The sequence below is a fragment of the Melanotaenia boesemani genome, chromosome 15, assembly GCF_017639745.1.
Source record: "Melanotaenia boesemani isolate fMelBoe1 chromosome 15, fMelBoe1.pri, whole genome shotgun sequence".
NCBI lineage: Eukaryota > Metazoa > Chordata > Actinopteri > Atheriniformes > Melanotaeniidae > Melanotaenia > Melanotaenia boesemani.
The window spans coordinates 5,768,908-5,781,142 of record NC_055696.1 but is presented as its reverse complement, the minus strand read 5'-3'; the positions used below and the strand labels follow the sequence as shown (position 1 = coordinate 5,781,142).

The following is a 12,235-nucleotide window of genomic DNA, read 5'->3' as shown; positions in this document are numbered from 1 at the left end:
GAAAGTTAGAAATATATTTACATTTATTATATTTATTCCAGTTCATGATGCTCAAAGGAATTTTGGTCAGACAGCTTTCTGACAGCAGCACAAACTCTTCTTCTCCTCTTGTGCTGTGTGCAGGCCAATAAAGCTCCATGTTTTTGCATTCAGCATTCAGCAGTGGTTCAATTACTCTCTGTAAGATCCATCTTCTTTTTTCTTTCTCATCTTTTCTTCTCCACTAAATTTGATTTGATTGTTTTTCTTCTTTGGCTACTACATAGAAAGTTGACCGGTAGCTTGATCTTGCACAGTGTTATGTGGACCGCAAGGGTCACAAAAGTACCCTTTCTTGGCAGCTATGACGTATTAAAAATGTATGTTGCTCTAATCAGCAGCGTTTCAGGAATATCACCATAAACCCGGTACTGTCATATAGCTAATCAACACTGTTGTTTTGACACCTGCGTTAAGTCATGTTTACAACTGTTTCACTTTTTAATATCAACAAGGAACTACAACTCTTTTTTTTTTTTTTTTTTTTCCATTTTCCATCGACTGTGTGTAAATGTCAAGCTTTACTGTTGCTCTATAAAGAAAGCAAGGACATGAGTAAAAGGTTAATGTATTCCCAAGTTAATCAGTGACAGCAGAGATTCAATCAAATCCTAGCTTTATACATTTTATGCACTTGTATGTAAACATAAGTGTGTACTATGAATCGTTTAGATCTTTAGTTAAAAATTTATTTTGACTTTTTGGACCTACTATATAGATCTAATTTTAGCTCTTGTGTGCTCTAGCTGATTACATAGTAGAGCATAATTAAAAATAATAATTTCCTTTGAATTCATCCCATATGATCAAATGCCCATATATACACATTAGTACATATTCATGAGGGCAATCGGGGCTTGGAGACATATGAATTATTTAGTGTTTACTTCACATCAGTTCCATCCAATATAAGCAGAATTAAATTTTTCAAAGTACTGCTGACATTGCCTTAAATCATCAGCTTTTGCTTTCATCAGCTAAGAGAAACACCACACACTGTGAGGACAATGCTGAGTAAATGCACCAAAAAGCCAAGGCTTACTTTTTTTATGTTGGTTTTAGCCTCAATTTAGGTAAGAATGATCAGTTGACCTTCTACGATGGTGATGACCTGACAGCCAGCATCCTGGGTCAATACAGTGGAACACGGCCACACTTCAAGCTCTACACCTCCATGGCTGACGTCACCGTTCAGTTTCAGTCAGATCCTGCCACCAACATCTATGGCTACAACAACGGCTTTGTGGTTCACTTCTTTGGTAAGACTGTAGCTTTGTTTATGGACCTATGATTGATGATGAAAATAGTTTTCTAAGAATAACTGTCTTTAGGTTAAATTTACAGGTAAAACCAATGTAGAAGCACTCAGAAAGCACAGACCTTTGCCAAGCCTTTGCATTTTTATTTTATTTTATTTTTTTTTGAGTTAGAAGCTCTAATGGTAAAATCATTTCTATCTCCCGATGGGCAGACGCAAACCTACTTCACAACTTGGTGGTCAGAGGACCATAAACATCCGTGTTGAAGTGTGCAACTTGTTCTCATAGTTTTAAGTTTTCTCCATTGGTTTTTGATAGAAAATTATCCATAAAGTCATACAGCTTTATCAATACCCTCAGTGTCAAGGCTAGAAAAAGATAAGAGGTAAAGCTAGTGGCAGTAGGACTAAATAAATGCCCTTATGTCAATACTCACACTTCACATTGTGAAGGAGCTGCTAACACAAAAACCAACAACATTTTATTGTATTTTTGGCATTCGAAAACAACCATAAGTTTTAAATAGTAATATAATAAATCTTTTACTCAGAAGTCATAAAATGATCTGAACAAATCGTTGAAAATTTAGAAGTACTCCACGGGGCACTGCTTGATATCTGCTGGCTAGTTATCACATCTTTCTGGGCCTTTGTGTCTTTTTGGTTGTTTAAAGAATGATCTCTTGTTTACCATGAAACAATGTTTATGGCAGCCAACCACGACACAACTTTTCAGCATATTTAAAGGAATAGAAAATTAAAGAAAACTCTGAGAAGATTGATGTTGAAAATCCAATAGTGTTACATTTAGCAGCCTTTTATTTTCACTGGCGAAAGACCCGGATGTGACAAAGTTCACTGATGTTCCCGGATGTTTGCACCTGGAAAGAATCCTTTAGATATGGATCCAGGCGGTGATCTGGATCACCCCCAAAATCTAATAACTTGTTCCTTATTCCATATTAGAGATTTCTTAAAAATGTCATTAAAATCTGTCCATAACTTTTGAGTAATTTTGCTAACTGACAGACAGACAGACAGACTGACTGACGACTATCGAAAACATAACCTCTGCCTTAGTGGAGGTAACAAATCCTGGGACAAAATAGATTACACTGAAAGAATGGTACCAATTGTGAAAAAGAAAATGTTCCTCATATCTATACGGAAGCAAACAAGTCTGTCTGCTGTCTCTTTGTCGTTGTCTTTCCTTCCCTTACTGTGCCTCTGTAAGGCGTCTGGCTTATCCCAGGTGCTCAGGATTAGGTTACAACAAACAAAGAAACAAAATAATAGGGTGCACATCAACATCAGCTGGTTGTGCCCAATGATTTGTGCTGCTGGCCATGTATGCTGCCGTTAGGAAGGCACAGACTGACTGATGCCAATGCACACGCTGTGTTCCTCCCAGCACACATCACAAGCCTCTATTTACATTTCCTCTCCAACTGTGACTGTTTAGAGCACAAAAAATACACAATTCTGCAGTTGTATTCATTTCCTACAGAGGGTGTTACATATTAATGCTTGGATTTTCTTGAGAATCCTCAACATAATATTACAGTCTAGATGCTATAAGAATGATAATTTCATTTCTTGATTTATACAGGAAAATATATATATAATGGAAATATTTCTGTACTTCCAGTACCATTGTTGTTCTTTATCAAGCTTGTGTTTTTTTAATTCTTAATTTCTCATTTGCAATTTTGTCTTCTGCTAACACAATGCAACTGCTTTATTGCCAAAAGAGGTGCCAAGGAATGACACTTGCCCAGAACTGCCAGAGATCCCTAATGGCTGGAAAAGCACCTCCCACCCTGACCTAATCCACGGCACCGTCGTCACCTACCAGTGCTACCCTGGATATACACTGCTGGGCTCAGAGATCCTCATGTGTCAGTGGGATCTCACCTGGAGCGGCGATGTGCCAAAATGTGAAGAAGGTGAGAGGAAGTTAACTAAAGCGTTTTCTTCAGGTGTTCATTCAGAGAGTGGGTCAGAAAGCAAGACTTCCTCACACACTTAGAGTTCATAGGTGTCACAGTGAGGCAATTAGATTAGGCAATGTACAAGCTATGCAAGCTTTTAGAGTTTCTAAATGTCTATTTAGCCAACTGATCATTATGTCAGTACATGCAACAGCCTTTTTGTGGCTAGTCAAAAATAATGTTTGAAATAAACCTGCAAGTTATGTATTTTTGTAACCCAGCCTGTGTCAATGGTGATGAAATCCTTTATGATGATGGAGAGCAACACAGAAGTCATTTTTATGTGGTGCTACACTACTTTGTATTGCATCTGTCAGTTTCGACAATTTCTTTGTACAATGTTGGATCGATTGATTGATGGATTGAAAGTTTGTATTTGAACAAAAGACTAATTAAAAAAAGAAAAAAAAAGGAAAATAAAAGGAATATACAAAAGATGGAAAGTAAAATAAGTGTTTGTCCAGTGGGAGTTGGAAAAAGTCTGAGCTTATTCAATCCCATCCCCTTAGCCATACACCCTTAAATGCCTTTATATGTATTTCATAATATACTTATATATTATCAAAAGATTTTTGGATCAGTATTAATAATAATAATAATAATTACAATAATAATGTCATCATCAATGGTAGGGGCAGTACTTATCCTTATGTATTCAATAACAATAATACATGTAATAATAATAATAATAATAACAATAATGATAATACATGTAATAATAATAATAATAATAATAATAATAATAACCAATGAAATTTACTGTCCCTCATTTTTATACTTTTGGAAGACCATGTTCTTATATGATGACTTAAATAAGTGTATATTTGGACATTGCCTGTGTTTGTCCCCCAACCAATTCCACAGTTTAACCCACTTACAGACACAAAAACTTTTCCTTCTGCTTCTCACCAAGTGCATTTTAAATATTGCATTCCCCTGTATTACCCCCATCTCTCCGGCTGAAAAGTTGACAAATGACCTCATCTTGTACCCAATTCTACCATTTATAGTGTGAAATTGAAAGTCCTCTCATATATTTGGAGTTATGATTATTCTCATAGTTTGCCTGGCTAGTTTCTCCAGTTTTCTAGTGAATCAACAAAAAATCATGCAGACCAAGTTGATGCTAGAGCACCCTCTGCTGGACAACATACCAAACTACTTTGAACTGGTCTGATGCATTCATTCAACTGCCTGGCTGAATCTCTCCTTCTTTTATCTTTTTAAATTGAACAGTTCCCGATGTTTAAACAAACAGCCCTGTTGGCTGCAGTATGTATTTTAATGCAAAGTTACATACTTTAAGGAAATTGTCATTGATTTAGTTGCAGTAATTTTAAGTTTATTCAAGAAGGAGAAATGTGTTGCGCAGTAAAAATCTATTCCGGGTCATACAGACATAGATTTGTGTCACTTATTCAAAGTTTCTTATTAACTGTACCAGAAAATGTAAGAATTTCCTGAAAGAAAAAATGTTTTTGAAGTTCAGAAGACCATGTCAAATTTGAAAGCCCCACTCCACATACGTTTTTAGCTATGAATTTTAAAGTTTATTATCCTAAATTAGATTTGCTATTATGTGAAGTCTCACTAATCATTTCTTAGCAAATCCATCTTAAATGTTTAAATATTATCCATGACTCTTGTTTGCCACTGAAAATGGTCATGTTATTTATTGCCTGTTGGCTCTCTATTCCTGTGTTACTTTTAAAGGAACACAGGACATTTTTGTATCAAAAAGCTTCAAAATGTTTGATTTTTGTCACTTTTGTCAAAAAGTTGGTACACTCTAATCCCGGATTATCTGAGTTTACTAGAAATTTGCATGGAAACCTGTTGCAATAAACCCCTTTAGTTTTTACAAATTCTGAAACTAAACATTTTAAGTTGTATCAACATAGGCAACCATTAGACTTTTCTTAAACTCATTAGTTCACTTAACTAATTTACTTTATACTCCCTAGTTATTTGAACTCTCGTAAGTCAGATTTACACAAATTGTTTAGTTCTTTCCAATAAAGACTAAATCACACTGACTCAGTTTCATGGAAAGTCAACTTTAAAGACTGCACTTGTTCTGAATTAAATGTCAAATTAATCTAAAAGTTACTTAAGAACTGCATTGATCTTTGTCATAAACCTTTTAATGAGAACAATTTATAGGTGCATCTTTGTATATTTGCAACAGAGGTGACGTTCATGAACAAATTGATTCTTTTGATTGGCTCTTTTTAATGAACGATGGGAACTGAGTTGCAGCTGTGAGCCGATCATTTGTGAGTCATTCTTGTTATATACAAATTAAACAGTTTTACTGTTTTTATATATAGTTTTATATGGAAGTTTTTGTTGTGCCACAAAGTTTTTTGGTGAGGGAAAATCCAAAGCAGTGATCTCACTGTCAAAGCATGGGGATATGGAGCCAGCTGATGGAATGATTACTATGAAAACACAAGCCAAACAAAATTATAACCAATATTTAAGAATAATTACCACCAACAGAATATATATTGGTGGGGTGTGTTAAGTTTGAATTATTCTGATTCAAATTTAACCATCTAATTATTATCAGTGATTATTTTCTTGTAACCACGATTATATTTCTAAAAAATAAAAATATAAAAATATAAGAACAAGCCAGTGTATTGAATGGCTCTTTGAAAGGTACATCTCCTGAATATCCAGCACCCTTCAAAGTGCCATAAATCCCATCTCTATACAGAACTGCAATCTCCAGACCTGAGGAGGTGATAATAGGTTATGTCAGTAACCATCACCACTCTACCCTGATGCAATTTATGCAGGTCGTGGTGGTGACTTTCTTTCCCTGTGCTGTCCGTGTCACTCATGGTGACAACTTTTAAATTCAAACCTAGCAGAACTTTCCAAAATTGTCAAAACGTAAACATAACGCTTAAACACAATAACATAATGATTTGCTAGTCATTATTATCACACTGCACAATGTTGAAGACTATTAGAAACAACTTATGTGTTTTAGTAAGGATGCACTCTTTGTACAAAATATAAAATGATAATTAATCACTACAAAATTCAAAATAAATCTGGGTTAAGGGGGTGGTTCATGTTTATTGATGCCAATCTTAAATGTTTAAAATTTAAGAATGTTTTCATTTGAGTGCAGCCCTACATCAACACCACTCACAGTAAACTTAGTAGAAACAAGTCAGACAAATGAGCTTCTCATACAAATGTTTGCAATAAAAGTAGCTAATAATCTGTAATCCATCTTTTAAATGGACTTTATATAATCAAAATTCCTCAGATTTTTTTATTTAATTCTCCAAAACTATGTTTACTTTATATTTAGACTATTTTATATAGGCCCAAATGACATCTGAAAGAGTTTTTGAAACTTAAATATTTTTAATTCTGGTAAATCTGATGATTGTAAAACATTTAGTAATAACAATTCTGGTTGCAAATTAATGCATAATGTGCCATAAATGTGCCAGTGCAGATTTTAACCCAGTCCATTGAAAAACCCAGCATTTGGTGAGGATTACAAAGCTTAACATGAATTATGAAATTTAGCTCAAAGGACTATACTTCTCAAATACTTGACCAAATCTATATTTAAAGCAGAGCTTATATATATATATATATATATATAGATATATATATATATATCTATATATATATGTATATAGATATATATATATATATATATATATATATATATACACACACACACATAACATACACACATAAAAATTCACAAGGTCCTATGTGAGCTTTTGATAGCTAAACTGGTTAAATGCTCCTTTAAAATCCCTTTTTGGTATTTTGAGTAGTCTTGTGTGGCATTAGGATGCACCCTCCAGGCTTTGAGGATTTATCTCACTATTGTTCAAGAGGAAATGTTATAAAAATACTGTAGTCAACATTTATTTTCAACACATTTTTTGTTGTTTCTCTGCTACTATCACTACTGGAAGCTATGAAGATAATCACTTTTTTTTTTTTTTTTTTCTGGTGATCCACCAGTGATGACATGTCGAGATCCAGGAAATGTGGAGCACAGCCGGAAAGTGATCACAGGCAGCCGCTTTGCCGTTGGATCAACTGTTCAGTTTATCTGTAATAAAGGCTACGTCCTGTCTGGCACTAGTCTCCTCACCTGCTACAACCGAGATTCAGCCATGCCCAAGTGGAGTGACAGGCTACCCAAGTGTGTCCGTAAGTTAGACAAACCTAAAACACATGCATGCATGCTTACATGCTTTTACTCACACACTCATTGAATGTATGATCGACTGTTAAACTATGTTTTTTGTTTCATTATGCAGACTAAAAATATTAAGTTGAACCCTGTTGTCAGTGTTTCTAAATTTGAAACCGATGTGAAACATTTTAATAACTTTCTGTCCCTCAGCTGAAAAGTATGAGCCATGCAGGAACCCTGGTGCTGCTTCCACCAGTGTGCAGAGCTCAGAAAAGGCCTTTTATCAAGCAGGAGAGATTTTGACCTTCTCTTGCCGTACTGGCTATGAGCTTCAGGGTGGAGCCACCATCTACTGTGTCCCTGGACACCCATCACAGTGGAATAGCACTCCTCCAGCTTGCAGAGGTAAAAAGAAAATAGATTAAATCAAACTTTGCTTTTTCTGAAATTGCCAAAATGCCTGCGAATACAATGCAACCTGAACAATATTTAAGTGGTATGGATTTTGATGTTGTTTGCAAGTGTATAAGTAGGAAGTATAGACTGTGCTTTGTGTTAGAAAGTTCTTTGACCAAACTGCTATTATGTCTTTATAGCATCTTCAGCACAGTATGTGAATGAACGGAGGCTTGATGGTGAGCCATTATTCAAACACAAAAATTAGCAAGCTTCCTTAATTTTTGATATTTCACAGTAATAATGCAAGTATTTGTCTTTCTCCCCCTTGTAGTTGTTAATATGGACTACAGCTTGGAGGGAACCAATATTACCCTTGCAGTTTTTATCCCAACTGCAGTCGTCTTGGTGGTTGTTTTGGGGATCTATGTCTACTTTACAAAGTACGTAATACCTTTAAAGTTTATATATTTTCTTTTGCAATCAAAAGAGGCTTTACAGGATCTTCCCTGTTTCTGCACTTTTTACTCAGACTTCAAGGGAAGTCTGTCAGAATGCCGACATCCTCGCCGCCGTATGACAACATGACAGAAGAGTCAGCTTTTGACAACCCTATATATGAGAGTGGAGTAAGTACAGATGTCATGAGCATGCAAGACGTGGATTCACAGAACACCAGTGTGCTGTCCTGATCCTCTACCATCTGGCTGTCATCCTATCGCCATCCCACATTTCACCAGCAGAGGGCACACTCCACCTCATCCTCCATCTCCATCATCTGTCACTTGCATGCAGGATTTTCATATTTTACCCATTTAGAGGACAAAGACACAATTCTTGGACTTGCATCGTTTCCATTGTGGTATCCACTACCCATATATTCTATGTCTAAAGTTTTGTGCTTTAATCTATGTGTTAGTAATTATACATTTTGATTTAAATTGGTTTGTAAAGATGAAAATGTAATGTATTTAATTTTTACTCTAACTTACTATATGCACAATAGCACAAACCACCATATGGTCATGACAGGTTTGATCATAGTGACCAAGCCCATATAAATCTTCTCTGTCTATTATCCTCCTTTTCTCTGCTCCTTTAGCACTGGCAGGCCCGTTGTAGATACTAAATCCTGTCAGTATTTCCACTGGCTGTACTGCAGAAAACCTGAGGTGAGATGTCGATTATCCTTCCAGCATGTGCTTCAAACATGCTTCAGTTATCATCTGAAACTGGAGTTTAGTATTTATAACCTGTTAGTATGGGTACAGGGCCACTGTCTGAGAACAAATAAATAGTGTTGGCAGAGCAATGAAACATATTATGAGAGGAAAAAGGAACATGTTTGTTTTAACAAAGATAATAAAAAAAAAAAACTACTTTTCAAACCCCTCTTTTGATATAAAAATGTTATTTGTAGCCACATCTTTGTACTGTATTTCTGAGTTTACTCTTATATTTGTCACAAACAAATATATAGTATTTTTTGCAGCATCCTTATTATGGGCATGTAGATCTTGAAAAAAAAGAAAACATATCTTGTTAATAAATCATTTAGTTACTTACATGTGTTTGTACTACATTCTAGTTTCCATTACAACTTTTAAGTCTGAATTTTGGAAGTATTTAAAATGAATTTGCACCTTTCAATGACCCTCTCTTGTTATTAAGCTGTTTTTAATTGGTTGTCTGGTCTTTACAGGACATATGAAAAAGATTAAGAGGTGTCCATTTAAAGACCTTAAAGAAAGAACTGCTCAAGCTTTGCCTTTTGGGGCCCTCTCTGCACTGCTCATCTTTTCCTGCAACCTGTTTTTGTCCCCATTTTATTTGATTTTCATTACCTCTTTTGTTTATATCAGTGTAAATACATCTTTCTTTCCACGGTCAATCTGTGAATCTGTGTAACACCGTGGTGATATTTTTATAAAGTAAGATGTTGCTGACCATTGGTGATTGTATGTTTTCAAGTACTTCTTGATGGCCTAAGCAAGTGGTCTGTAGAGACTGAGAGAAACAGTGTTTTGATTATTACGACCAGTTGGATAAGTCCCCGATCATCCATCATTCTTTGGAAAAAATTCCTTCCTTTCTTTCTTTCTTTTGTGTGTGTATGGAACTGCTATTTGTAAATAAACTGCCCGTCCAATATGAGTGCCTCACGACTGACTATAACCTGAGAGAATCACATGTGAAAATGTTTGTAAAAAATAATCCTCGGTTCAACGATCATCTTAAATTTCCTGGCTTGACGCAGCACTCCACCCCCTTGTTCGGGTTTTTCTATCATGTATTGTCATATAGATATTTATCAAATAAGTTCCCACCAGTTGATATGTGGTTCCAAATACATATAGCCTCAGAGGATTCTTCAGACTTTTATTTCCATTTCAGACAGTAGAACTTATTGTAAAATGCCTCAAAGGATCAGTAGCAACATGTTGATCTGTTCCAAAATGCAGTTGCATCTTGTTATTAGCAGACATTGAGATGATAACTAAGAATTCTAGTGGAAGTATAACACTGGATTTAACATGATGCTGTCACACATCACACCGATTATGTTACAAAGTGATTTGAATCATGCAGTACATTAAATATATATAAATATACAACAGACGATTGTTATAAAGTTGTGATGTGCAATGAAATGGTAGATAAAATTCATCTCCTCTGTGCATATCCTGTATACTTTAATTCCTCTTTCAGCATCACAGCTGCTGCAACCACCCAGGAAACCAAATCACTTCAAGCATCTATAATTCCCTGAAAGATAATAAAATGAACAGTTGTTTAAAGTATTGTCACAGACTCATTAATGAGTGAATTTATTTTGTCTTTATCTATGAAATACATTAAAAAATATCTGCTGTTTCAGACATTAATATATCAGCTATTGTTAATATTTTAAATAAACTTCTCAAGCCTTGATGACCCTACATGTTTGTTATGAAAGGAAAATATCCAGTGTCGTTGATGTAAATCTTAGTTATTCTGGGTCAAGTGACAAGTAGAAGAAGAAGCTTATATATATATATATATATATATATATATATATATATATATATATATATATATATATATATATATATATATATATATATATACATATATATATTTATATATATATATGTCCATTCCTTTTTTTCCTAAAAGTTTAATGTTTTTTTCTTTATTTTCAGATCTAAAAATAGTAATAAAAATGTGGTTCTTCAAAAATTACAACAAATTTCCTATAGTGGATATTTATCAAAAATTATAAGTTGTCTTTTTTCCAAATGAGCTTTATTTTGCTGGGCTAAGGGGAAAAGGCTCTGGATTGTAAAGGTTGCAGACCCCGGTTTTAGGTGATACTAGTGGAATATTGTATGAACAAGTACATACAATTCCTTACCACTAGATGGCAGTATGGTTACACAGGACTTTAGGCAAGCAAGTCAGGTAAAGTTTATACTTTCAATCCTTTGTTTTGCTCTGAATACTCTAATTCAGCTAATATTAACAACTGGTACATTACCATATTTTGTTTAATGCCTCACAATAATCCAAATTGTTAACATCAAGAAGTGATAAAGTGCATTAGAAAGTTAATACTTTACAACATCAGCACAAGAATGAAGGAGTTTTCCTAAAAGAAATACAGAATGAGAAAAAAAATCACACATTTCAAATACAAAAAGAAACCAGTTACACAAAGTCTGATTTATATACAGTTTTAAAAAATCCCTTTTAGTGTATTGACTAGAAATCATCAGTCTGAAACTGTGACATGCAATCACATTAACTAAAGGTTGTTCTGGTTTTAAAGACATATCTAGTGTTTGCAAATCTGTGTACTAAGTCACTGGTAATTATTATATGTACCAGTGTATCTTTACACATTACACAGCATATAAATAAATAAATAACAAAAAAAAGGCTGCACGGTGGTGCTGTGGTTAGCACCGCAACCTCTCAGCAAGAAGGTTGCTGGTTCAAATCTTGGCCTTTCTGTGTGGAGTTTGCATGTTCTCCCCGTGTATGCGTGGGTTCTCTCTGGGTACTCTGGCTTCCTCCCACCATCCATGCATGTTAGGTTAATTGATTACTCTAAATTCTCCCTAGGAATGTGTGCAAGTGCGAATGGTTGTTTGTCCCCTATGTGTTGACCCTGCGATGGACTGGTGACCTGTCCAGGGTGTACCCTGCCTTTCACCTGTTATTGCTGGGAAAGGCTCTAGCTAACCCGCAACCCATAATGGACCAAGCGGTACTGAGAATGAATGAATAAAAAAAATATATATATATATAGAGAAAGACATCAAGTCTTCTCCAGGAATAGACCACAGCAGTTTATCTCATTCTATCCTATTAGATTGCTCCAAC

At 34.9% G+C, this 12,235-nt stretch overlaps 1 protein-coding gene across 3 annotated transcripts in view; it reads left to right on the top strand.

Annotated features, from left to right (window-relative positions):
- Positions 1-10,668, top strand: part of LOC121653842 (seizure protein 6-like) — a 131,499-nt gene extending 120,831 nt beyond the window's left edge. For 2 of the 3 annotated variants that reach the window (XM_042007540.1, XM_042007538.1), the window contains exons 10-16: positions 1,102-1,298; positions 3,049-3,243; positions 7,297-7,488; positions 7,685-7,879; positions 8,071-8,109; positions 8,205-8,313; positions 8,403-8,959. In XM_042007540.1, coding sequence (XP_041863474.1) covers positions 1,102-1,298; positions 3,049-3,243; positions 7,297-7,488; positions 7,685-7,879; positions 8,071-8,109; positions 8,205-8,313; positions 8,403-8,562 — 1,087 coding nt within the window. In that variant the 3' untranslated portion in view covers positions 8,563-8,959. The other variant, XM_042007539.1, reaches the window with a different exon arrangement.
- Positions 10,669-12,235: the final 1,567 nt, after the last annotated feature.